This window comes from Brassica rapa, chromosome A03 (genome assembly GCF_000309985.2).
Source record: "Brassica rapa cultivar Chiifu-401-42 chromosome A03, CAAS_Brap_v3.01, whole genome shotgun sequence".
Taxonomy (NCBI): Eukaryota; Viridiplantae; Streptophyta; class Magnoliopsida; order Brassicales; family Brassicaceae; genus Brassica; species Brassica rapa.
In genome coordinates this window covers 21,267,381-21,293,755 of record NC_024797.2, presented here as the reverse complement: position 1 = coordinate 21,293,755, position 26,375 = coordinate 21,267,381, and the positions used below count along the sequence as shown (strand labels likewise).

The following is a 26,375-nucleotide window of genomic DNA, read 5'->3' as shown; positions in this document are numbered from 1 at the left end:
ACTTTCAGACCACCTTTTTGAGTAATGCATATCAGTCAATAGTTATGGGCTTTCTTGGCCCAAGTGAGAATAAAACCCATTGAGAAAAAAGCAAAATGATATAGACCACGTCAGCACGTGCAACCCTCTCCAACTACTCTTTCGAGCTTAGCTGTCCACTCTCTCTCTCCCCCTCCCCACTTGTCGTCTTCTTCTTCATCATCTTCTTCTTCTCTCCATCTTCCGTATTTTATCTTCCTTTCTCCCGATTCTCTCTCTCCTCCGATTCCGTCAACAAAAAAAATCTCAGTCCCCCCTCCCTCCCCCCCAACGATTGTGATGCCTACTTGGTGGGTGAGGAAGTCCAGCAAGAACAAAGACGATTCCCACCTCCTCCAAACCCAAACTCGCTCCGTTTCCGATAAGTCTATCAGAAGAATCTCCGCCGATAACAGCAAATCCACCCCCGATCCGGTCACTCCTTCCCGATGCACCCCTCGCTGCAGCCGCGAATTCGCCGGAGCCTCCGGTTTCTCCGACGAGAAGAAATGTCATCCTCTCCCTCTCCCGTCGCTCTCTAACGATCAGGTGAACGGATCGGTTTCCGGATCGGGCTCTGTTTCAAGCGTCAGCTCGTCTGGATCGGGTGAAGATCAGAGTCAACCCACTGCTCCTAGGTTCGATTCCCTCTCTCCCTCCTTTATTGATTGAGTGGTTGATTGATTGATGATATGTGGTTTTGAGCAGGAAGTCTAACGCAGCAGCGGCTTCTCCGAAGGCGGGAGCTAGACCGGCCTCTCCGCTGCATAACAGATTCTCTGGGATGACGTTAGAGTCTTCTTCCACGGGGAGGAACGATGAAGGGAGGTCTTCGGAGTACCATCCTTTGCCTCTGCCGCCGGGATCTCCTACGAGCCCCGCCGTTGTGCTTCCGTGTTCTCCTACGAGCCCTTCTTCGGGTGTGCAGGGAGGGTCTTGGGGTGTGGGAGGGTCGGAGAAGGAGATTTCCAAGTGGAAGAAAGGGAGGTTTATTGGGAGTGGTACCTTTGGGAAAGTCTATCAAGGCTTTAACAGGTGATTTATCCAATAAGTTGGATATGTTCTGGTAGATAGGGCGTTTGAATAGTAACCAGAGTTGCTATGTGAGATGATGAGTTTGGGTGTATCCAAGGGTTTATTAAGTAATATGCTGTTGGAAGTTTGTTTGTTTGTTTTTGATGGTTAGATCAAAGATTGAAGGTTAGTTTCACCTGCTATCTAGCTTACTTGATCAAAATTGAAGGTTAATTAATTTTATCTGCCATCTAGATTATTTGATCATATTGAAGGTTATCTTCACCTGCCATCTAGTTTAAGGCAATAGAAAGCACAAGCTCCGTTTACAAATATAGAGTTATTAACATTGTAGCATCCACCTCTCTTGAGTTGTTTGGTACGTTCGTTCGTTTAACTTCTTTTTTTTTTTTGCGATTCTTGTAGTGAGGAAGGAAGGATTTGTGCTATTAAAGAGGTCAAGGTCATTTCTGACGACAAAAACTCAAAGGAATGTCTGAAGCAACTAAATCAGGTTTGTTTTAGATCACACCTTATCTTCTGTATATGTCTCAACACTCTTAATATTGGTCACACCTGTAACCAAAACTAATTTGGTTTTGCAGGAGATTAATGTGCTGAGCCAGCTTTGTCATCCGAATATTGTTCAGTATTACGGAAGTGAACTGGTATGTGTCAATCTCTGTGAGCTTAAGGAAAAGAAGAGATCATATAAGCGTAATATTGTTATATGGAAACCATACTAAAGCCTCGCTGGACATGTGTTTTGGACATTTTTGTTGTGGATGTAGAGTGAAGAAACCTTGTCCGTCTACTTGGAGTTTGTGTCAGGTGGCTCAATCCATAAACTTCTCACGGAGTATGGTGCTTTCACTGAACCTGTTATCCAAAACTACACACGACAGATTCTCTCTGGGCTTGCCTATTTACATGGAAGAAATACAGTGCATAGGTAGTTTGGCTGTACTATCCGAAAACTATAGTTTAAAACTTAAATGGAACTTCATTGGCCTCTTCTTGGAAATATAATAAAAGATTATTTTGATCTAACAGGGACATCAAAGGAGCAAATATATTAGTGGATCCGAATGGGGAAATCAAGTTGGCAGATTTTGGGATGGCCAAACATGTAAGTATCAATAAATGTTCTTTTATTCATCAGAAGATATCAATTATTTTTTATATTTATTGAAAATTATGCTTGCTTCTTCTTTCTGCAACAGGTAACAGCCTATTCTACTATGCTTTCTTTCACGGGGAGTCCTTATTGGATGGCACCCGAGGTAGTTTTCCATTTCTTTTTTCACTTTCCTGGATAAGTTCCTGCAAGTGGTGCATGAGACATGATGTTCTTGCACCTCATGCTTGTGTTTTGCTTCCAGGTTGTGATGCACAAAAATGGCTACACTCTTGCAGTCGATGTGTGGAGTGTGGGTTGTACTATTCTCGAAATGGCAACAGCAAAGCCACCTTGGAGCCAGTTTGAAGGGGTATATGATAACATAATCTTTTTATTCACTCATCTTTCTAATTATTCTAAAACTCCAAGTTGTCTATCTTTGCCAGGTTGCTGCAATTTTCAAAATCGGGAACAGCAAAGACATGCCAGAAATACCTGATCACCTTTCAAATGATGCAAAGAATTTTATAAGACTTTGTCTGCAACGGAATCCAACAGTACGCCCTACAGCTGCTCAGCTTTTAGAACACCCTTTTCTACGTGTACATTCACCAAGAGTGGCTAGTACTAGCATGCACAAAGATGTCCCCCCACGCCCCTATGATGGAAGCTCCTCAATGGTATGTCTATTATCTATGTCTTGAACCTTGATCACTTTCGATTTCCTTCTAACAAGCGATATCCTTCTTGAGCAGCCTACAAGGGAACCACCTTTTTCAGGGAGACATCCTGTCTTTCATCCTATAAAGAGCCCGAGGTAGTTTGTGCCTCAATCCATATAATAACGCTTGGTTGTGTCAAACTACTAAACCTGTCTTTCTTTTGTACTTTGCAGTAGAGAAAACGTGAGAGCCATCACATCCTTGCCAGTATCTCCATGTTCAAGCCCTTTACGGCAACTTGGACCTGCATACAAAAGTTGTTTCCTGTCACCTCCTCATCCGTCTTATGCATTTCCCGTGCAAGAAAGTGGGTACAACCACCAAGCGGAGTTTGCTGCAAGTCCTTTTAGGTTCAAGAAAGACACATCATTGATAGAACCATCTAGTTACAGAGCCCAGGCGCCCAGTTCACCCTTCAGATCAAGACTGGTGTAGCAAAAATTAAAGTGAAGATTGAGAGATTTTGAGAGAGCCGCATCCCAAAGAGTTGGCCCCAGGACCATGTATATACATGGTGTCTCTCCTCTTGACACTGGAACAAGAACAGGAAGGGTTAAGTGTAAACTGGGGCAAAAAAAAAAAAGATGTAAAAAGTAACATGAAAATGAATACAAAGATTATAGAAGTGAGGATTAAAGATAGTAAGTTGTGTTGTTATACAAAGATGATTATTCAGTCTTGTGTTCTCAAAAACAACCCGAGTGTTGTTGCAGTGTGAATATTTCTTTTAGAAAAAGTTGATGAGTTTGATTATTTCTAATCTTTTGGGTTTTATGACTTAGTCTCGTGTGTTTCAAATCCCCAAAAAGACTTAGTCTCGTGTTTGTTTGCACTTACTCCACCAGCTATATGACTCGTGGACCAGAAATAGACTGCGTCGAAGAGTCAAAATAGAGAAGCTATTTACTATTTTGAATGGACAGAGTTACGTCAAATGTCAACGGTATAGTATAAAGCATGTGTCACTCTTGAACTTCGCTGAATTTACAAGGTAGTCGGCTTAATAAAAGTTGCCAATAAATAAAGAGAATACATGATAGACAAATCACGAAAAAAAATTGAAGTCGGATTTACTGATTCGGTCTCTTTTGTTTTGTTTTGTTTTGTTTTTGGAAAATTTGGAAATTCGAATGATTCGGTCTCTTTTGTTTTGTTTTTTTATTGCTTAGGCTCCCCGTAGCTTGTGCATTCGTTTTGTAACTTGAGTGATTGACAATGTCCTTTGTTTTGGTTTTGAATATTTTGAAAATCGTTTCATGTTAAAATCGTTATGAATAATAGTACCAACAAAGTCGTAAATATGAAAATTTCTTTAAACTATATTGAAATTTTCTATGTATTAAAAAGCGATTATATTTTTAATAATATAAGAATTTGATTAGTGGTTTTAAATTAAATTATTCTTAATGATTTATACCTTCAGTTTTTATATAATAGAGTTTTAAAGATTCGAGAATTTTTTTTTTATCAATAGAAACACAAGTTTTCAAAATTAAGAATGAACAAAATTTAATTATCCATTCAGATTTGTTTCGGGTCTATTTTAATTTTGAGTTTGTGGAGTTAAAGTTGTAAGCTTCATTCGGATATTTATAAATTTCAGTTTAGGTTCAATTTGAATATCTATTTAAATTATGTAAAAAAAATCAAAAATCTCAATACACTTTAGAATCCAAAAATAAAAATAATATACAACATATAAATGTGAATAATGTATGTTAACATCTAAAATTAATATGAAACTTTGTTTAGTTAGATATTTGATGGGAAATCTGTAGGCATTTAAGGTATTTCTGTTATTCTGAGTATTTTGAATATTTACTTTTAGCTATCTTTAAATATTTTGAATAATTAAAAGTTATTTTTCATATTTTAGATATTTTTATATTAAATCTAAAAATAATTATATATTTAAATATATAATTTGATTCAGGTATTTTTAGATATATAAATATTTATTCGAATTCAATACATTTTTTTGGGTCGAGTTGGTATTGTACTACTGTTACTCGGCGATGCTGACTCAAACTCCGATTTGATTTGATTTCTGAAGCGTCGAATACAGATTTCATCTTCATCGATCTTCCTTGAAACTATCACCTCGCCGTCGATAGGTTTCGCCGGTTTAAAGTTCGTCTCACCGATTTTAAAATTCTTACAACTTTAAAGCCCGTCGCCGAAAATAAAAGAAGCTAAAACCGGTTTGGTTTTGGTGGGAAAGATAAACCCGGTTTGTTTAACTTATTTGGCTTTTGGCTGTTGGCTGAGTATATTAAAATCTGTTGAATAAACACAATGCTATATGACAATCAGAATAATCTATTGCAAATGGGTATGAACATTGACATAGAGCTGTTCAGTGATGAAGTAGCTGGCCTGGGAAGATCCATGTGAACTGTCGTTGTAGGTGTTGTCGGAACTCGGAAGCATATTCCTCTAAGTTGGTGCAATCGAATGGTGCAAGGACAAATGCTTGCTTGAATGACTCAACCTAGGACTCAACCAACATACTGGGAGAATAATGTCTCTTCACAATTTTTTATTCTCTTTCGAGATTTCTCTTTTTATTTTTAATCAACGACGTTCTTACTATCTATTAGCCTATTAACATAGTTCAACTTGTAATGTAGAGCAAGCTATAAATAACATTATTTTCTTCTAAAAATAAACATAGTTGATAGTTTAATTTAACCATTTAAAACAAGATTCTTTAGTTGATTTTTAAAAAGCTTTTGGATTGTGATGTAGAAGGTGAAGACGTTTCATTTTTTGGGCCGCTTGGAACCAATCTTTTAGCACCAAAATTCACTATGAAATGTGAAGACGTTTCATTGTTTGGGCCGCTTAGAACCAATCTTTTAATTTCAAGATTCACTATTGAATCTGCTGGAGAAAGTGGATGCCGCTTGGAACCAATCTCTTAATTCCAAGATTCACTATTGAATCTGGTGGAGAAGCGGAGACGTTTCATTGTTTGGGCCGCTTGAAACCAATCTCTTAATTCCAAGATTCACTATTGAATCTGGTGGAGAAAGTGGTGACGTTTCATTGTTTGGACCACTTTGAAACCCACTGACAGATCTAGAATCATTTATAGTTGGGGGCACAATGCTTGAAACAAAACAAAACCATTATGAACCGGGGGAACTTTTTTTTTGTTTATTCACTAAACTAATAACAATTGAATCAAATTAGCTTAAGTTGTTTAGGAAAAAAAGATTAGGGGGCACGTGCCCCGTAACCGTAAGGCTACGTCCGCCCATGTTTGAACCAATCTCTTCACTCCGATTTCTGCAATAGAAAGTGATAGAGGACATTAAGATGTTCATTGTTTAGACCATTTGGAACCGATCTTCTTACTTAATCATTGAAAACCTTTCTAGACACATTCAAATCAGAATTAAAAGAAAATTACCACGAATTAATAATGATATAAATAAGAAGTGAAACACCACAACTCTAAAGAAACTCTTCATATTTTTGGTATTTGGTATTTTTGTTTTGATTGATATATATATTAGAAATGATTGTAATGTAATTAAACTACCCGAATAGAACTATAGATTGTTATTAGTCTCTCTACATAAATGTAGATGCTTTATAATTACTTGTTTATAGGAAATTCTAAAACTTTTTAAGTAAAATATCACTTATAAAGAAAAATATATGATATACATAATAAAATCTTTTGAAAATAAAGAGATTTATATGCAACTTTGTTTATATAGAAGTATTTTATCTTTTTTTTTAACAAACCTCAATTTATAGAAGTATATTATCTTTTCTATTTTGAAACAAAGAAGTATATTATCTAATTAATGAAATGCATAAATAAAAATAGATTTATCGGCGAAAATATCTATTTTATTAAACCAAGAAAATTGTTTGAAATTAATATTTTTGCTACATTTTATTTACACAAAATACTATTACTTATCAATCTAAGACACTCATTGATCATATTTTAGTAAAATTATGAAACACTGAATATAACAGATAATCTACTGTACATTATTATTCATGGAGAAATAATAATATAGATCAAACCAGATCTTGATTTCACATGATAGTATATAGCAAACTAAATCGAATAATACTATAACACAATCATGTTACCTAATTTCCTCATTAAATTGGTTTTTATCATCATACTTAACCAAGTCAAACTTCGATTTCACGTAATATTATAAATAAACCAAACCATACACAACATATTCCCTAATTATCTAAATTTCTATTGTCTAAATTGGTTTTTAGACTATTAAATTAAATCACACGGAGGAGTTATATATTGGTTTAAACCAAAAAATCAGTTATAGAAAATTCTTGCTATATCGATAACTAAATCATTCTTATAAATTAAAACTTATAAATTACAATATATGGTAACATTTTTAAGTTTAATTTATAGATAAATGTAACATCATTTATTTTAGTTATTTCGATTAACTGTTTCTTTTAGTGTATGGAATGTGGTGGAGAAGGTGGAGAAGTTTCATTGTTTGGACCGCTTGGAACCAATCTCTTCACTCCAAAATTCGCTATTGAATGTGGGGGAGAAGGTGGAGATGTTTCATTGTTTGGGCCGCTTGGAACCAATCTCTTCACTCCAAAATCCGCTATGGAATGTGGTGGAGAAGGTGGAGACGTTTCATTGTTTGGGCCACTTGGAACCAATCTTTTCACTCCAAAATCAGCTATGGAATGTGGTGGAGAAGGTGGAGAAGTTTCATTGTTTGGACCGCTTGGAACCAATCTCTTCACTCCAAAATTTGCTATGAAATGTGGGGGAGAAGGTGGAGACGTTTCATTGTTTGGGCCGCTTGGAACCAATCTCTTCACTCCAAAATCCGCTATGGAATGTGGTGGAGAAGGTGGAGACGTTTCATTGTTTGGACCACTTGGAACCAATCCTTTCACTCCAAAATCAGCTATGGAATGTGGTGGAGAAGGTGGAGAAGTTTCATTGTTTGGGCCGCTTGGAACCAATCTCTTCACTCCAAAACTTGCAATAGAATGTGGCGGAGAAGGTGGAGACGTTTCATTGTTTGGACCGCTAGGAACCAATCTCTTCACTCCATAGTCCGCTATGGAATGTGGTGGAGAAGGTGGAGACGTTTCATTGTTTGGACCGCTTGGAACCAATCTCTTCACTCCAAAATCAGCTGAATGTGGTGGAGAAGGTGGAGACGTTTCATTGTTTGGACCGCTTGGAACCAATCTCTTTACTCTAGTATCCTCTATGAAATGTGGTGGAGAAGGTGGAGACGTCTCATTGTTTGGGCCGCTTGGAACCAATCTCTTCACTCCAAAATCAGCTATGAAATGTGGTGGAGAAGGTGGAGACGTTTCATTATTTGGACCGCTTGGAACCAATCTCTTCACTCCAATATCTTCTATGAAATGTGGTGGAGAAGGTGGAGATGTTTCATTGTTTGGGCCGCTTGGAACCAATCTCTTCATTCCAATATTCTCTATTGAAACCGGTGGAGAAGAAGGAGATGTTTCATTTGGATCGCTTGGAACCAAATTTTTTATTTCATCATAAGAAACATTTCTAGACACATCAGAGTCAGAAGTAAAGAAAAAATTATCACGAATTGCTAAAGATAACGTGAAAAACAAGAATTGGAACACCACAATTCCAAAATAACTCTTCATGTGTTTTGTATTTTTGTTGTTCATTTGATATGTTTAAAAATGAATGTGGTGTATTATTTAACTATGTGACTAAGCTATTTATATAGTTAGTTATTAGTCGCTTTAAAAATACATGCATTTCATAATAATTTGTTTAAGGTAATTGTAAAACTTTTAAAGTAAAATATCACTGATTATATATCCATAGTAAATATTTGATATACCAAATCAAATATTTTGGATATAATTATACGTATCTCTTATGTATATTTAATTTTGTTAATATTGAGATTTCTTGTCTAAAATGATCAAATGCATGAATAAAGAGATTTGTTGATGAAAATAATATTATATTACAGTTGAATCCAAATCTAATAAAAACAGAAAAAATAAAAATTAACTATCCCAACAAAATAATAAATTTATTATACATTGTATTTTCCATTTTTCATAATTCTAAACCAATAGTATTTTAAAAAGTACAATTAATTTTGTTGAATTGATTATTCAACATTCTCCAATCGTTTTTTATTAGATCTTGTTTAGGATTGTTACATATAGATTAAGAAAACATGTAATTTTTTTTTATATTTTATAAACAAGAACATCATTAATTATTCACTTAAACACAATTCAACAAATAACAATATAGAAGATATAATAAAAATAGTCATATAACATAAATTAATATTTTTCATTAAAAACGGAAAAATTACACTGATTCGGAACAGTTTTTTTTTTGAATGCCATCTATTTGAAAACAAAAGAGTATTAACTAACAAAAATAGCTTTAAAAACTTCAAGCATGCGTTTATTTGAAACAAAAATTTATTTTAAAACATTTTTCATATAGAAATAGAGGAACTATTTATCTTACGATAAAATAAAATAAAATATAGTAGATAAACATTTTCATCGATATTTTAGAAAATTGTACAAAAGAGCATAACTATACGGATTCTATACTCATCAAATATAACTTAAGTTTTTTTATGGTCATTTGACAAAATTTCACTAAATTATATATTTTTAACTGTTGTGAAATACAATCTTATAACAAATAACTATATTCATGATTGTCAGTGCAAAAAAAAAAAGATTTATTTCTCATTTGGGATTACAATAGTTTAAAATTTCCAACCAGAAATTTCGTAAATTCATTGAAATTAGACTAATGGTAAAAAAAATATGGGAGTTTTGCTAATATATATGAGACAGCTAATCTCATATATTATCTACTCTATCATCTATATCTAAGTACGCTAAAATCTACACTATATAACACAAGGAAACTACACACCTACTCACTACCTGATTTTTAGTCAACACAACAATGACCGCCCAACTACCTTCCAAAGTTATATTCTTTTTATTCTTCTTTTCCTAACTTTGCATATTTGGTTTTAAGTTTTAACTGAGTTATATAAGGCAAAGACGAACTCAGCGCTGCCCATTATCCACCCCTACTTTTCGACAACACCCCATCTTCTAAAAGGTTATGGTGTTTCAGTTCTTTTCTTGAGGAGCTGTGATTACCCGTGGGATGATGGGAGCAATATTGCAGAAAGATACCAGACTTTTGTTGGCTACGTGTGGGTTTGGGCATGCAGGCTAATGGGCTAATGCGACATCTCATGAGTTTGAAGTATGGAGCATCAAAAACTCCAATGTTCTCATCTAAAATGATGCATAAACCAACGGGTTTTGCAGGAGATTAAAGATTTAATTGTGTCAGACATTTTTTGTTCAAGTAAATCTTCACCCAAGAGTACAACCATCGTCTATATAATTTTACTAAAGCATCTTAACATTTGCGTACTTCAACTTAAGTAGATTACAATGATGCAATTTAGAGGATTCGTTTTTATAAGCACTTTGTGTCATCCCCTTGTGAGCTTTTATCTTAGTTAGCTAGGGTTTCCTCAATCTGACAGGCTTTTCCAAATCCATTCACCACTATCAGAAAGAACTGTAAACTCTGATAAAGGATCCCCTAAGAGAATATAGCAATCATGCCTATGCAAAAATGTAAGTAAACGCATCGCCCATGTGTCTTGTTTGATGTCTTTTGAGAGTAGCATCAAATTTGATTCTCCAGGATTGTCCAATGCCCATAGATAACTGTCCAGTAGCATAAAATTACCTCTCGTATACGTAACTCCTTCAACTATATATATCAACAGAGAAGAAGTATATAAAAAAGATATATAATTCACCATCGGGTACCAAACAGATTTTGATTCCAGCTTCAGCATATTTATCCCCGTACAGCCGTAGTGACACATGAGTACGGTAACCCTTATTCTCAAGAGCTCGTTTGATTTTCTGATAAATGGATTTGGGATCGAGATGCTTAGGGATTGGGAAATCGTCTACGTCCAAGAATACACCAGTGTTACCAGCTGCCAAAAAATAATTAACTAAGTTGAGGAATGTTGTCATGCATAATATATACTTTATGTAGTTAGGTATATATTAGTTTAGTTTGCATAATTATCTATGTGATGGTCAATACTACATGTAGTCAGCTGCGAAGGCTCTGCATAGCTTATGTATGCGTTTTGTAAATTGAGTGATTGACTATTGACAATGTCTTTTTGTTTTGGTTTTGAATATTTTGAAGATCGTTTATATTTAAAATCATTAGATGATACATATATTTTCTATAAATTAAAAAGTGTTTATATTTTTAAAATTAATTAATTTAATTGTAATTTGATATATTTAATTACTGGTTTTAAAATAAATCACTCTTAGTGATTTATACTCTCAGTTTTTCTATAATAAGAGTTTAAAGATTAGAGACATTTAATTTTTATAACAAATATTAGAAACACAAGTCCTAAGAACTAGGGATGGCATTTGTGTATCCTTTCAGTTTCGTTTCCGGTCTATCCGAATATTGGGTTTACATATTTAAACTCATTCAAATATTTATAAATTTTGGTTTGGGTTCAGTTCGGATTTTTGCAAATTCGGTTTAGGTTTGTATATCTATTTAAATTATCTAAACAAATTCAAAAATCTAAATATACCTTAAAATCCAAAAATAAAAAATAATATTCAACATAAAAAGAATATTATATAATAAATATTTGAAATTAACATGAAAATATGTTTGGTTTAGAAATTTGGATGAAGGACATGTAAGTATTTAGGGTAATTCTGATATTTTAAATACTTCTTATTATTTACTTTTAGGTGTTTTCATGTATTTTTGATAATTTAGAATATTTTTGAGTTTTGAAGATCTTCTGAATATTAAATCTAAAAATAATTAATAAATTTAAATATATAAACGTAATTCATGTATTTTAGAATATTCAAAATATTTATGCTCAAGTCGGATACAAATTCGGTTTTTCAGATACCAAAATTTTGGATTCATTTGTATATTTTATCAAGTTCGATTCCAATTCGAAACAACTTTGTAAATTGGATGTGGTTCGGTAGGGTATTTTGTTTCCTACTCAAAACCGAGGAAGGAGCATTTTTGTTGACTTAAATCCCTAATATACTAAAGCACAAGTCATATGACCAACAAAAATTTGACACATCGAATATGCTCTACAATTTAAAAGAAAAATAATTTAAATATAAAAACCTGATCGTGTATTAACTTATTTCTCTTTTATCTATATAAAATAAAAATTCCTAATATCTCTCACAGTGTGCCCATGATCCCACGATCCCTAAAACTGTTAATCATAGTTTTTTTGAGTAATTGATTTAACTCATAATGCCATATATTTAGATTCATTTGTTGCATTCAAAATTTATAAATTCTTAAATTCTTTGCAGCACCCCATTGATCCTCTCTAAATTTCAACTTCTAACCAGATAGATTAAAACTTTCAATGATGAAACCTTTTGCAGTTCCAGATTCAAATCGAAGTAGTTTTTGGCCAAACTTGCACAACAATAATCTTCAAGATAATCTTTCAAGGAAACGAGAAAAAGGAGGCCAGTACGCTATGGATTGATATTTTCGAAGTCTTAAGATGAAGGTTATTTGTTCAAAAAAAAGAGATGAAGGTTAAAGTCCAGGTAAGTAAACGCCTAAACTCTTCATGCTCAAATAACCTTTTGCATGAACCTTATTCTCATATACTTGCATATAATTTTTTTTCTGCATTCTAAACATTGTCCAAACCTAAATACTGCATGTAAGAAGGAAATGATAAACAAAATATGTCAATAACATAATTAAAAAGGACTAATCAATTGTCGATTTGCTGGAATGAGTTTATTTTTATCGTGGTGACAGACTGATAGTTCAGGAAAAGAGATTAAAATGGTCTCAACTTAAAACACATGTACAAAGCACCACAAGAAGAAAAGAAAAGAAAAGAAAAGAAAAGGGGGGAAAACATGGATCTAAGGCAGCAAATGGAAACTCGGGGGCTAGAAAAACAAAAGGATCCATGTCTACTATCCAGATTAAGATCTAACTTGATAGTAAGATTTCCTTACTTTTATTTGTGTGTTTGTAATTTATACAAATGTGATTTTTAAAAAAATTTCAGATCAAAATATATATACTTTTAATTACTTTCTATTTCTATTTGTAGATAGAAGCAAAAGAAAAACTCCAAGTAAGCATAGCAATGAAAATAAAAATATATAAAAGAGTATTATGAAGAAATAAAAATATATAAAAGAGCATTGTCCATATAGCTAATTAAATAAGTTTTCTATGTCATCCACTGCAAATTCCCTAAAATAAAACCATAAAAGAAGGGAAATACTACAACGGACTATATGCTTTCCCTCAATCTTATTTTTCATATGTAATAATTCTTTCCTGTTTCTGGAAGAAACATATAAAAGGTTCATGTGGACTATAAAGCGCAAATTTTTCGTTTTTCTAATTCTACTGATAAATATACCCTCAAAATAACATTCTTTCCATTATAAACTATATTTTAAAATATATATTCATTTCTATTGTAAATTATAAAAATAATGGTCGTGCATAGCACTGGGAGTAATACTAGTAATAAATATTTCAGAAGTGCCACTTACTTTTGACATAATTATTTTAGTTATTTGGTATTCACCGCAATTTCTCAAAAAGTATGCATAGAGAGCAACACGTGACTCTTTCATATCTTGGGAAAGTTACAGCGGAGTGAGAAGGAACAACTGCATGTGAACCTCTGTTTCTCTCTCTATGATATAAGAAAACAAACAGCCCGTGAACCATAAACTCAAGTCTTCACTTAAATCCAATAGAAGCTACAGAAAACCAAGCTGTCTTTTAAAACACTATACTTATCAAAAGTTTTATTTATAAGTAATAAAACAATTAGAAGAATAACTACGTAAGACAAATAATTGCTATTGTACTTATTACTTGTCCTTTCTCTTTAAGCATTGGAGACTCAGAGAAAAAGAGTGCAAAAGCTTCATCACAATGGAGAAGGAAGGATGTGAGATCGAAGCTCTAGATATTGATTACAACATCACTGAGCGGAAGATTAATGTTAATCCTTTCGGAATCTTTACAAGGAAGCCGGTTCCGGAGGCTGACCAACCGGTTAAGCTGGAGGATGGAACCTGCAAGAAAGTCAAGCATGTGCTAAAAGGAGTGACCTGCAGAGCCAAACCGTGGGAGATTCTCGCCATCGTTGGTCCAAGTGGTGCAGGGAAGTCTTCTCTGCTCGAAATTCTAGCTGGAAGACTCATCCCTCAAACCGGTTCGGTTATCGTCAATCAGAGACCGGTTGACAGAGCCAATTTCAAGAAAATCTCCGGTTACGTCACACAGAAGGACACTCTCTTTCCTCTCCTCACGGTGGAGGAAACGCTTTTGTTCAGCGCCAAGCTGCGGTTAAAGCTACCCGCGGAGGAGCTGCGATCACGCGTTAAGTCGTTGGTGCGTGAGCTTGGACTAGAAGCTGTAGCCACGGCTCGTGTGGGAGATGATAGCCTCAGAGGGATATCGGGTGGTGAGAGACGCCGCGTCTCTATAGGAGTTGAAGTGATTCACGACCCCAAGGTTCTGATTCTTGATGAGCCAACCTCTGGTCTCGACAGCACTTCTGCTCTTCAGATCATAGACATGCTCAAGCTCATGGCTGAGACAAGAGGCAGGACCATAGTTCTAACCATCCACCAGCCAGGTTTTCGTATAGTCAAACTGTTCAACTCCGTTCTTTTACTGGCTAACGGCTCGACGCTGAACCAAGGCTCGGTGGATCAGCTCGGGTTCTACTTAAGATCAAACGGTCTGCAGCCTCCTCTCCATGAGAATATAGTCGAATTCGCCATCGAGTCGATCGAAGCCATCACTAAGCACCAGAGGCTATTACAGCAAAGCAGAAGAGTAGTGGTTCATGTCCCAACACCACAAGGCGAGGGGAGAAGCGGCAAGTTCACGCTACAGCAACTGTTTCAACAATCAAAGGTCGCCGACGTAGGAACCATGAAGATAGGTAAAGAGTTCACTAGAGATTTCGCGAATTCGAGGCTTGGAGAAACTATGATACTCACTCATAGATTCTCCAAGAACATTTTCAGAACCAAGGAGCTCTTTGCGTGTAGAACGGTTCAGATGCTAGGCTCAGGGATTGTTCTTGGTTTGATTTTTCACAATCTCAAGGATGATTTGAAAGGAGCGAGAGAGAGAGTGGGACTCTTCGCGTTCATATTGACATTCCTGCTTACTTCAACGATAGAAGCGCTCCCTATCTTTCTGCAAGAGAGAGAGATTCTCATGAAGGAGACTTCAAGTGGAAGCTACAGAGTTTCTTCCTACGCCGTAGCGAACGGGCTTGTTTACTTGCCGTTTCTGCTCATTCTAGCGATTCTGTTTTCAATCCCAGTGTACTGGCTGGTGGGGCTGAACCCTAGCTTCATGGCTTTCTTGCACTTTTTGCTACTCATTTGGCTGATCCTCTACACAGCCAACTCAGTGGTTGTGTGCTTTAGTGCACTCGTTCCTAACTTCATCGTCGGGAACTCGGTGATTTCAGGCGTGATGGGCTCCTTCTTTCTCTTCTCGGGGTACTTCATATCGAAGAACGAGATCCCTGGTTACTGGATTTTCATGCACTACATCTCTCTGTTCAAGTACCCTTTCGAAGGGTTTTTGATAAACGAGTTCTCTAAGTCGAGCAAGTGTTTGGAGTATGGATTCGGAAAGTGTTTGATGACTGAGGAGGGTCTGCTGAAAGAAGAAAGGTATGGTGAGGAGAATAGGTGGAGAAATGTGGTGATCATGCTGTGTTTTGTCTTGCTCTACAGGTTTGTTTCCTATGTGATTCTGAGGTGTAGATGTTCACAAAGAAGTTTCAAACCTACTCTTGTCTGATAGATGTGGTAACAATAATGTCTTTTTCTTCAAAACGTTGGGTTATAAGTTTGTTCAAATGTTCAATTTACTTAAAATTGTGAAAGAAAGTGTATTAATGCAAAAGAATATTTCCATTGACTCTATAATTCCCATTCTAAAAAAATTGTTTAAAATACCTAAGTTGATTGCCACTTTCTAAAAATACACTCAATCAAAAATATTATAACATTTGGGTTTATAGTTCAGTGATTATTGTTTACTGCTATAAATGTTATACAAATTATTCTTAAGCATTTATAAATGATTTAGAAGAATAAATTTAATCTTTTCGATCAAAAATTTAAAGTATTTTATAAAAATGATTATCATTTAAAAGTAAATTTGAAAAGTGGTATGGCAAAATTGAAATTTCCCCATTCTATTTCCTTGAATTTTCAACAAGAAAAAAAAAACAAAAGGGACTTACATGGCATTGTCCCAAAGAATACGAGATGAATAATCCATTTCCTCAGAGGAGAGTGATCCTCTTTCAGCATGATCTTGTTCCGGTCTCATCTCTGCTATTAGAACATCAAGAAGCGAGTGTATCTGCTTTTTGCGAGGATGTCTTTTATCTTTAACCATGAAAACATGAGAACGTCCTTGTACCTCTATCCAACTAAAACCTGGCTGCTTCGTGACTCCTTCTTTCCTCATAGACTTCCTTACATTCATCACATCCTCCCACTGTCCATTCTCAGCGTACATGTTAGAGAGAAGAACATACGGTCCCGAGTTTGACGACGTCTCTACTTCAAGAAGCTTCTCAGCAACATACTTACCCAACGTGATGTTCCTATGAACTTTACAAGCACCGAGCAAAGATCCCCATATAACCGAATCTGGCTCCATAGGCATCTCCTCCTCAATCATACTCCTCGCTTCTTCAAGAAACCCAGCTCGGCCGAGTAAATCAACCATGCAAGTGTAGTGATCCCTCAGTGGAGCCACACCGAAGTCTCTGGCCATGGACGAAAAGTAACGCCGCCCTTCTTCGACTAATCCAGCGTGTCCGCACGCGGAGAGAACACCAATCATTGTAATGTGATCTGGTTTCTCCCCAGAACCACCAAGCATCTCTCTGAACAACTCAAGCGCCTCGTTTCCATACCCGTTCTGCGCGAATCCGACAATCATCGCGTTCCAGGAGACGCGGTCTCTCTCCACCATCTTCCTAAACACGAGATAACCATCTTCCACACAGCCGCATTTCACATACATATCTATCAACGAGTTGCCAACGAATATATCAGTTTCTTCCCCGGATCGAAACTTAAACCCGTGCTTCAGCACGTGCACATGAGCCTGCATGCCGAGATGCAACTCCGCTAGATCCGCACACGCCTTGAGAATATTAGCAAAGGTATAATGCGTCGGAGATACAGACTCCCTCTTTAACTGACGAAACAGACCAACCGCTTCTTCGTTCTCCCCGTTCTGCGTATACCCAGCGATGAGCGCGTTCCACGAAACGACGTTCCTCTCCGTCATCTTGGCGAACATCAGCCTAGCAGCCTTGGTGCTCGCAGCCATAGCGTAGCCGCTGATCATCGACGTTTCAGCGATAGCGTTTCTGATAGGCATGCTATCGAACACGATCCTAGCTTCTTTCACTCTTCCACACTTTGCGTACATATCAACAAACGCGTTGCTTAGGATTATATCGTTCCGTAACTTAACGTCTTTCGCAACGCGTCCGTGAACTTCCCGTCCGACTTTAACAGCGGACAGGCTCGCGCACGCGCTGATCACGCTCGCTAACGTTACCTCATCAGGCTCGAAACCGGATCTCAGCATTAAATTGAAAACGGTTAGAGCTTCCTCCACGGGACCGTTCTGTTCGTAACACGTAATCAAACTATTCCAAGTGACGACGTTTCTATAACCACGCAACTCATCAAAACACTGCTGAGCTTCGTCCACGTGTCCACATTTGGAATACATGTCAACGAGAGCGGAGCCTATATGAACATCGGAGAATAAACAAGGAGATTTGACGATCAGAGAATGTATCTGCACGCCTCTGTTCACATCGCTCAAGCTAGAGCAAGCGCTTAGACCACTAGCTAAACTATACTCGTTCAGGGAAAAGCCTTCTTTATGCATCGAGGCGAGATAACGCAACGCCTCTTCGCACCTATCGCGCTGCGCGAACCCGGAGACCATTGAGTTCCAAGTGCACTGGTCACGCTCAGGCATCGAGCGGAAGAGGGAATCGGCTTCGTCTAAGAGCCCTAACTTGGCTAAAGCCGTGACGAGAGTGTTCCAAGTGTAGACGTTTCGGTGAGGCATTTCGTCGAACACTTTGCGCGCGTCATGGAGCGAGCCGCGTTTCGCGTAGGCGTCGATGAGACGGTTGTGTATAAAGATTTCGTTGGAGAAAGGGGATTTGATGATGGAAGCGTGGACGGTGCGGACGTAGTTTGGTGGGAGCTTGGATTTGATGCATGAATCGAGAAGGTTCGCGAAGGGTGAAGAGTTCGTGAGAGAGGCGAGTTTGAGAAATGAGTTTCTAGCCATTCCATTGTTTGTTTTGGTGAGAGGTTCTTCAAACTGAATTTGGATTTCTCATCTTTGTGTGCGCAGAGAGTTCTCTTGAGCAAAGGCGGGTTTTAATAGAAATTTGGATGCTCAACCGAACCGAACTTGAGATCCAATTAAAATTAATAGAAATAAACGGTCGGGCCCGGTTTCTACCGGTTAGGATTAAGCCATCTTGCTATGGAGCTGGCCTCGGGGTCGGGGAATTATATCAAACTGACACGAACCTAATTAGAAAGAAAAAAATCAAAACCGAACATAATAGTGAAAAATATATTTTTTCATTAATATTTTGAACAACTAGAATTAAATAGAAATCAAACTAGGGGTGTTCAATCCGGATATCAGTTCGGTTTCGGTTCGGTTTTTTTCGGTTTTCGGTATTTCGGTTAGTAAAATATAACTACCATTCTAAATCCATATTTACTTCGGTTCGGTTCGGTTTATATATCGTCGGTTTTCGGTTTATTCGGTTTTATACCAAAAAACATAATTATTTTGTTTGAGATCATATTATATGAATTTTAGAGTCATATTGTCAACACCGTCATTTATTAAAAATATATTACGTGTTCAAATAAATAAACAAAAAAGTAAAAATACTTCTACCATCAAATAAAATAATCAAATCTATAACTAAAATCAAAGCTTGAAATTTTGAAAATAAAAATATGAAACAAAACAAAAACATGAAAGAAAAGTTTTTCCACTCTTCCATATTTAGTGTTTATTAAAGTCATATTTTTTCAATTGAAAATTTTCCATTAATTATTGTCCATCAAATTTATAATCTTCATATTAATTTAGTGAAGACTAAAATAAAACAAAAAGATCAAAAAAAGACTTATAAAATAAGATGTCTGAATTGTGTTTGCGATGTATTGTTATTTAGTTATAGTTCAAGTGTTTCACAAATTAAGGTTTTTTATTACTATAAAATTATTGTAATAGTTATTAACACAAATTTAACTTATGTAACAAATAGATTTTTATGTATTGTTATAAAATAAATACATATTTACATGTTTCTACATTTAATCGGTTTTGTTCGGTTTATTCGGTTTAATCGGTTATATACCAAATCATATCCAAATCCTACGGTTTTTATAAAATTATATCCATTCGGTTTATATGGTATATACCAAAACCAAACCATATTGTCTATTACGGTTCGGTACGGTTCGGTTTTACCATATTGAACAGCCCTAAATCAAACCAACTACACATGGATGTGTGATACTGATAGATTGAACCTCCAATCCGGTCATATTAGTTTTTGTCTTGTCGTGGTGTGTCTTTTGTTATCTGCAAGTAACTGGAAGTGAAAACGTTCACATCTGGCATCTGGATCCTACACCAAGAAGATTTGAGAAAGAGAGATTCAACAGGAAATAAGATTTTGTTCTTGATGAAGATTAAAATAAATTATGTGGGTTAGTTAGTCCACTACAAACAATGTTATTTATCAATAGTTACGTCTGCAAATTATGTCGATGATTAATCCGGCTGTAAAATATAATAAACTAAGTATATTATTGTGTTTTGTTTGATAAAAGAATATAATATGCATATATATAGTGATAACATTAACATAATGTTAACGATAATATTAACTTTCTTAAACACTTAGGGTGTGACTGGTGATCAAGAGAATGAAAAGGAACACTATGTTCTTTAATATTCCTTAAACATTTTACCATTCATGAGGAATAATTTTTTATTTTCATTCCTCTTCATTCTTTTATTTGTAAAGAATTATAGAACAAATCAATTCCTTATCAATTTTGATAAGAAACCATCATTCATTATCATTCCTAAAAATTTATTCCTATTCATTCATTTCCTATCTGTTCATATTGTTCCTATAATGGTTACCAGTCACATCATTAATATAAATATGCTAGAATATCTTGTTATTCAAGTATTTGCTTTTAATTTTGAGAATCTTCGTAGGTTTTACGAATTTCACAGCCTTGGTCCGTAAGATGTATATCTTACGGCCCACCGGTTCTAGGTTTTCTAATGAGGTCTAAGACATAGTTTCATCTTCGTCTCACTAAACTGTAGCAGCTTAGTTTTCTCCAGAAATCGAACTCAGGATCAACGGTTTATGCTTCCTGCCAAATCAATCCCTACCACCAATCTACCATTGTTTGCTTAATCTTTATAAAAATAGTGCATTCTTTACTACTTCAGAAGTAGTTTAAAATTTATAAATATATGGATTACTTTCAAATTATAAAAAAAAACTTTTAGATTTATTAAACAATAATCTCCCTAGCGATTTTTTCTAACATCATGGGACAGAGCGGGTTAGAGTTAATGCTATTAAACTATGGACCCTGGCAGACCCGGCCTACCAAGTTCGCAAAATATCTTAAGCCACTGCATGATACGTCAAATAGAGCCGGTTAACCCATCTAAACCTTTATGCCCACCTGTAAAAGAAAAGACCGAGTCACAGGGAGTTCCAAATTTGGTAAGAAATCCATAAATAGACAAGTTACCTAGTTTCAAGCACTAAGCTTAACCATAAAATCAGATCCATCACATATTAACGTCTCGGAAAAATAAAGAAAGATAGAGAGATGACTGAAGAAAGCCCAGAGGAGGATCATGAATCTCCTGGAGTAGCCGAAACAAATCTGGGAAGCCCATCTTCAAAGAACAATAATAACAACAACAACAAAGAACAAGACCGGTTTCTCCCAATTGCCAATGTCGGAAGAATTATGAAAAAGGTTCTTCCCGGTAATGGTAAGATCTCGAAAGACGCCAAAGAGACCGTTCAAGAGTGCGTATCAGAGTTCATCAGTTTCGTTACTGGTGAAGCTTCTGATAAGTGTCAAAGAGAGAAGAGGAAAACCATCAATGGAGATGATATCATTTGGGCCATTACAACTCTCGGTTTCGAAGACTACGTGGCTCCGTTAAAGGTCTATCTCAACAAATACCGAGAAACCGAAGGAGAGAAAACCAATAGCCCAAAACAAAGACAACAACAACAAGTACAACAGAATCATCATTTCCAGTTCCAAGAACAAGACCATAACAACATTTCATGTACTAGTTACATGTCACATCATCATCCTTCCACATTCTTTCCCGCTGATCATCAACCTTTTCCAAATCTGCCTTTCTCACCTAAATCATTGCAGAAACAGTTCCCGCAGCAGCAGCATGACAACACTGATTCCATTGGACAATGGTCAGTATGAGTCCTAAATTTTTGTACTTTTATATATATATAAATATATATTATATTGTTTTGTTTTCCGTTGTGACTACATCTTGGTGCTTAAATATTGTTGCTATACATATACATTAGATACGTACATCTTGATATTTTCTGTATACCAATGTTATATTTTGTGTAACAGAATACTTCTTGATATTTTATCGGGTTATGTTAAATTGAATCACACCAGAAGAATATGTAGGAACTCAGACTACACAATGCCATCTTAAAATATTGCTTTATGTCGGGTTATGTTAGAGCAGCTCCAACGTATGGTCTTAGAAAGTATCTAAGATATAAAGATAAAGAAAAAAAAAAAAAAAGTGAAGAAAGAAAAACAATAAGTTCTAAACTAAAGACTTTTAAAACATCTTTATGCAGAAAAGGTGGGGTGGGTCCTACAAAATGGAAAAAAACGTGGCTTCTTGTCACGAAAAAATGATGTTTCTTGTGGGCTTTTACACTATTTTGTAGGTTCCACGACATGTGGCATTCCGCGATTGATTTTTTTTTTTTAAACAGGTAAAGCAAAAAAAAATTAAGAAACGGGATTGGGTTTCCACGATGCTGATGCTCTAAGAACCCATTATTAACTTTTAGTTCTACATCATGTTTTAAACACATTTTGTTTCACATGTCTCTATTTACATAACTTAAATTATTTTATTTTCTAGAACCTCATTTTAAGAAACTGGCCGATATTGTTGCTCTTAGAATACAAGTTTCTTATGTCTGAAATATGTAGCACAAATTGTAAAACAATATATTTTTTCTTTTGAGTAAATTTAACATATATTCAAAAGAAAGCTATTGCTTTGACCAAAAATTAAAATTATTGCTAAACTGGCCACAAAATCTATAAGTGTATTGTTTAGTCTGCAAATCAAAATTAAAAGTCTTGAAATTTTTTAGAATATATTCACGCGACTAAATATACTATTAGTGTCAGGCCCAATTCTAGGAGAGTGCTGATGGAACAAAAGCAATGGGCCCAACAATTTTTTACAAAAAAAAATTAGGGAAATTTAGGTCCCTAATTTCAAAAAAAAAAATCTTAAAAAGGTCCAAATTTTATAAATTTCAAATAGGTTAATTACTGGGAAAAAAATATTTTGCACCAGGCCATTAAAATGTTTGAGCTGGACCTGACTAGTGCCTACTCAAAAAAAACTTGTTGATATACCTTAAATAGGCTATGACTCCCTACAACGAATAGTCGGAGAAGGGAGGTGAGGATAGAGTTGTCCTCACTCAAGCTATTGGACAAAGACCTTTAAATTCATTATAGAAAACATAATATTTGGCTAACTAGCTCTAAATAAGTTGTTATAATAATTCTAAACTAGATTTTGAAAGCGCGGGTTTATATTTTTTTTTCAATTGACAAATATTTAGTAAATATCATATTTTCATATATTTATGTTTTATTTTATAAAAGACTTAAACTTTTTATCTTTATTTATCGTATTTCATTTTAAATAATTATGTATGTTTAAAAAATTAAACTTTATTTTTTAATTAATTAAGTTGGTATAACTCTGATAAATTAATTTTATTATATGTTTAATATTTTAATAAAAATAATTATATACTTTTAATAAAGATTTATACTTTTCAATGAAAAAATCAATTTTTTTTATGAATGCTTAAATTATATTAAGAAAAAATAATAATAATTAATAATAGTTGAAAACAAATCATTTGAACTTGAATTCAATGGCCCAAAGGAAAAAAATATGAGAATTAGATAATTTCTTAATCGGCTCAAATGGCCCAAGAGAGATCTGATGTGGGCTAGATCTGAAAAAATGACCCAATATAGATGTGTTATTAATATTACTTGATTGCCCTTAATGAAACATGCAATGTTAGTAAAGAAAAGGGCAGACTAAGGTAAAAATGACAATAGGATCCTCCTTTAATAGTATAGACTAGATTTTGACCCGCGCTTTCAAAGCACGGGGTTTTTTTTTTAATTGATAAATATTTAGTAAATGTCATATTTTCATATATTTGTGTTTTATTTTATAAAAGACTTAAACTTTTTATCTTTATTTATCGTATTTTGTTTTAAATGGCTATTTATGTTTAAAAAATTAAACTTTATTTCTTTAATGAAATAAGTTGGTATAACTCTGATAAATTAATTTTATTATGTAGTTAATATTTTAATAAAATAAATTGTATACGTTTGGTAAAGATTTATACTTTTCAATGAAAAATTCAATTTTTTATGAATACTTAAATTATATTAAAAAAGAAAAAAAAATAATAATTAAGAATAGTTGAAAAAAAATTATTTGAACTTGGATTTAATGGCCCAAAGGAAAAAAAATGTGATAATTGAATCTGATTTCTTAATCGGCCCAAATGGCCCAAGAGAGATCTGATGTGGGCTGGATCCGAAAAAATAACCCAATATAGATGTGTTATTAATATTTTACTTGATTACCCTTAATGAAATATGCAATGTTAGTAAAGAAAATGGCAGGCTAAAGTAAAAATGATAATAGGATCCTGCTTTAATAGTATAGGTGTTAATGGCTATCTTATAAATAATACGCAATGATGATATTTTAAAATAATTTATAGATTCATACTTAAAATCTGGTATGAGTAAGACATATTGCTTAAATCACAGTTTAGCAAAAACTAATTAATATAGTTATAGCAACAACATTGCGGTAGTTCTCCACCTTTTGTAGCATCACACTGTCCTCCATTATAGTTATGACTTGTGCAATAGTTGTAACACTCCCTATTTCCGTAAACTGCAGTACATGGCACAGTACATTCATAACTCCCTGGCTTGATTTCTGCAAATATACGGTTAATGTAAACATTTAAAAAATTATTATTGAATATATTTTATACACCTAAAAGTATTATGACCGATTTTACATCAAATGACACGGAAATGTTTAACTACTATTCTTCAAATGATAAAAAATAACTGAGAATAATAATATACCTGGTCTGGCCAAAATACTGTAATTACAAAAAGAAATCAACAATATTAGTACAAAGGACATAGTCATAGATGTTTTTGTGATGCCCATATTGTTTTTACTATTAATTTCTTTTGATACAGTAGTATTGAACTATTGATGATATATTTTTGCTTTTTACAAACAACCCTATTTATATGATTTTTCTGGGCATGTTTCGGTCAAGTCTTGTATTTGATTTTACCATTAATAAAATATTTACTTCTATATATATAAAAGAAGTTTTATTCTTTTCTGAGAATGAAACGTCATCAAATACTCTCACCAGAACATGACACTTGTTTTTCTTAGCCAAATTCACTATTATATTAAAATTAAATTGTCTTTTGCGTTTTAATTATATGTTTCTCATAATTTAGTGTTACTTAAAGGCCGATTAGATTTTTAACTACCATGTTTGTAATTTTTTGCCCATTGGGTTTTATAAAAGAAGTTGATAAAAAAAAGTTATCAAACTAAGAGGTCGATTGTTTTGTAGATTCTACACTAGTTTTTAGTTTTTGAAAGTTTTTTACCCAATCATGATTTTGGTCAAATAGATTCCCTATTTTATAGGAAAACTAGTTTTTGCTTCCTCTTACTAGTTCCTTCTTAAAAACCAAAATCCATATTCTACTTGTTTCTTCCTAAAATTTACGTACGATCAAAATAAAAAAATAATGATTTTCTTTTTTTTTTTAAATAAAATTGTTAATTTTATTTAATAGTACTATATAAGACCAACTCTACAAACACACGCAAAGTAAACATGAACCTCAAAACTATTAAATAATTTTATGTGTGTTATTAAAATGCTATTTTTTTTTATTTTTCGAGAGTAAATATTTTACTATTAATTTTATCAAAATTTATTTTCTACCCAAGAAAATTAATTTTTAGTTTATGAAGAAATATCACTATTATTTTGTACTATACCATCTTTATATACTTGTGTTTTCCCAATTTTAGAAATATTTGTTAACTTTTAAATTTAAATTTGTAAATAATAGTTATCAACAATGATTTAATTCTAAAATTTACATAAAATTAATGCATGTATAGTTAAATTCTACACATATAATTAATTTTTTGTAGTTAACCGCTGATGAATATATATTATAATTATGGAAAAGTTTATTAAAAATTATGTCTGGACATTTTACTTTTAATATGTACGGATATATGCATATATATATTATATGTAAAAGTAATAATATAGAGTATATATATATATATATATATATGTAAATGTATGTTTCAACACAAAATTAATTTTAAGTTTATGTTTAAACATATAATTATAATATTTTGTGTTTGCGTTTTTTAAAAAAAAGATTACGTGTGTCTTGACAATAATATTTTATATTCTATTATTTCCATAGTAAATGTTTTACTATTAATAAAACTTTTACTTTATTAATTTAAAAACAAAAATCAAAAACCAGAAACCAAAATCTAAAATCACCATTCATGATTTTCCAAAAACTAAAATCTACTGCAAAATCAAAAACGAGAAATCAAAATCTAAAATCCAAAACACCCAAAACTAAAACCAAAAACCAAAAACCAAAATCCAAAATCTAGAAACTAACCAAACAATCATCACCTAAATTTACAATTCGAATGGAGTTGACCGGTATGGTTTAGAATATATATATATATATATATATTTTTTGTAGTATTTCTAGTTCGTCTATTTCCACTATTTTCTCTCCGTCAGATTTGACCAATTGAAAATTGGCGGCTATAAGGAAACAAA

The 26,375-nt window shown here is 34.0% G+C and overlaps 5 protein-coding genes and 1 long non-coding RNA gene across 6 annotated transcripts; 3 read left to right on the top strand and 3 right to left on the bottom strand.

Moving 5' to 3' along the window:
• Positions 1-318: 318 nt before the first annotated feature.
• On the top strand, positions 319-3,570 carry LOC103860382 (mitogen-activated protein kinase kinase kinase 3). The gene is made up of 11 exons (XM_009137973.3): positions 319-656; positions 727-1,053; positions 1,459-1,546; positions 1,638-1,700; positions 1,824-1,984; positions 2,086-2,161; positions 2,256-2,315; positions 2,415-2,522; positions 2,599-2,832; positions 2,908-2,969; positions 3,048-3,570. The coding sequence occupies exons 1-11, from the start codon at positions 319-321 to the stop codon at positions 3,307-3,309; spliced, it is 1,779 nt and encodes a 592-aa protein (XP_009136221.1). The 3' UTR covers positions 3,310-3,570.
• Positions 3,571-7,332: 3,762 nt separating this feature from the next.
• Positions 7,333-8,337, bottom strand: LOC117132620 (leucine-rich repeat extensin-like protein 5). The gene has a single exon (XM_033287374.1). It carries the CDS (start codon positions 8,335-8,337, stop codon positions 7,333-7,335), a length of 1,005 nt encoding a protein of 334 aa, XP_033143265.1.
• Positions 8,338-13,688: 5,351 nt separating this feature from the next.
• LOC103860379 (ABC transporter G family member 5) lies at positions 13,689-15,947 on the top strand. Its single transcript, XM_018658080.2, has one exon. The coding sequence runs from the start codon at positions 13,931-13,933 to the stop codon at positions 15,827-15,829; it is 1,899 nt and encodes a 632-aa protein (XP_018513596.2). The 5' UTR covers positions 13,689-13,930; the 3' UTR covers positions 15,830-15,947.
• A 252-nt stretch (positions 15,948-16,199) lies between these two features.
• Positions 16,200-18,926, bottom strand: LOC103860380 (pentatricopeptide repeat-containing protein At2g13600). The gene has a single exon (XM_033287202.1). The coding sequence runs from the start codon at positions 18,368-18,370 to the stop codon at positions 16,274-16,276; it is 2,097 nt and encodes a 698-aa protein (XP_033143093.1). The 5' UTR covers positions 18,371-18,926; the 3' UTR covers positions 16,200-16,273.
• A 482-nt stretch (positions 18,927-19,408) lies between these two features.
• LOC103860377 (nuclear transcription factor Y subunit B-7) lies at positions 19,409-21,952 on the top strand. Its single transcript, XM_033288849.1, has one exon. It carries the CDS (start codon positions 20,980-20,982, stop codon positions 21,607-21,609), a length of 630 nt encoding a protein of 209 aa, XP_033144740.1. The 5' UTR covers positions 19,409-20,979; the 3' UTR covers positions 21,610-21,952.
• Positions 21,953-24,198: 2,246 nt separating this feature from the next.
• Positions 24,199-25,845, bottom strand: LOC103860376. Its single transcript, XR_631353.2, has 2 exons — positions 24,601-25,845; positions 24,199-24,445 (listed from the first exon to the last, which is right to left on the bottom strand). It is a non-coding gene; the product is annotated as an uncharacterized LOC103860376 (long non-coding RNA).
• Positions 25,846-26,375: the final 530 nt, after the last annotated feature.

Coding starts and splice junctions, on each gene's coding strand:
- LOC103860382 (XM_009137973.3), top strand. CDS start 319: ATGCCTACTTGGTGGGTGAGGAAGTCCAGCAAGAACAAAGACGATTCC. Junction 657..726: donor AGTCAACCCACTGCTCCTAG/GTTCGATTCCCT, acceptor GGTTTTGAGCAG/GAAGTCTAACGCAGCAGCGG. Junction 2,523..2,598: donor CTTGGAGCCAGTTTGAAGGG/GTATATGATAAC, acceptor TATCTTTGCCAG/GTTGCTGCAATTTTCAAAAT.
- LOC117132620 (XM_033287374.1), bottom strand. CDS start 8,337: ATGAAGAGATTGGTTCCAAGCGGCCCAAACAATGAAACATCTCCACCT.
- LOC103860379 (XM_018658080.2), top strand. CDS start 13,931: ATGGAGAAGGAAGGATGTGAGATCGAAGCTCTAGATATTGATTACAAC.
- LOC103860380 (XM_033287202.1), bottom strand. CDS start 18,370: ATGGCTAGAAACTCATTTCTCAAACTCGCCTCTCTCACGAACTCTTCA.
- LOC103860377 (XM_033288849.1), top strand. CDS start 20,980: ATGACTGAAGAAAGCCCAGAGGAGGATCATGAATCTCCTGGAGTAGCC.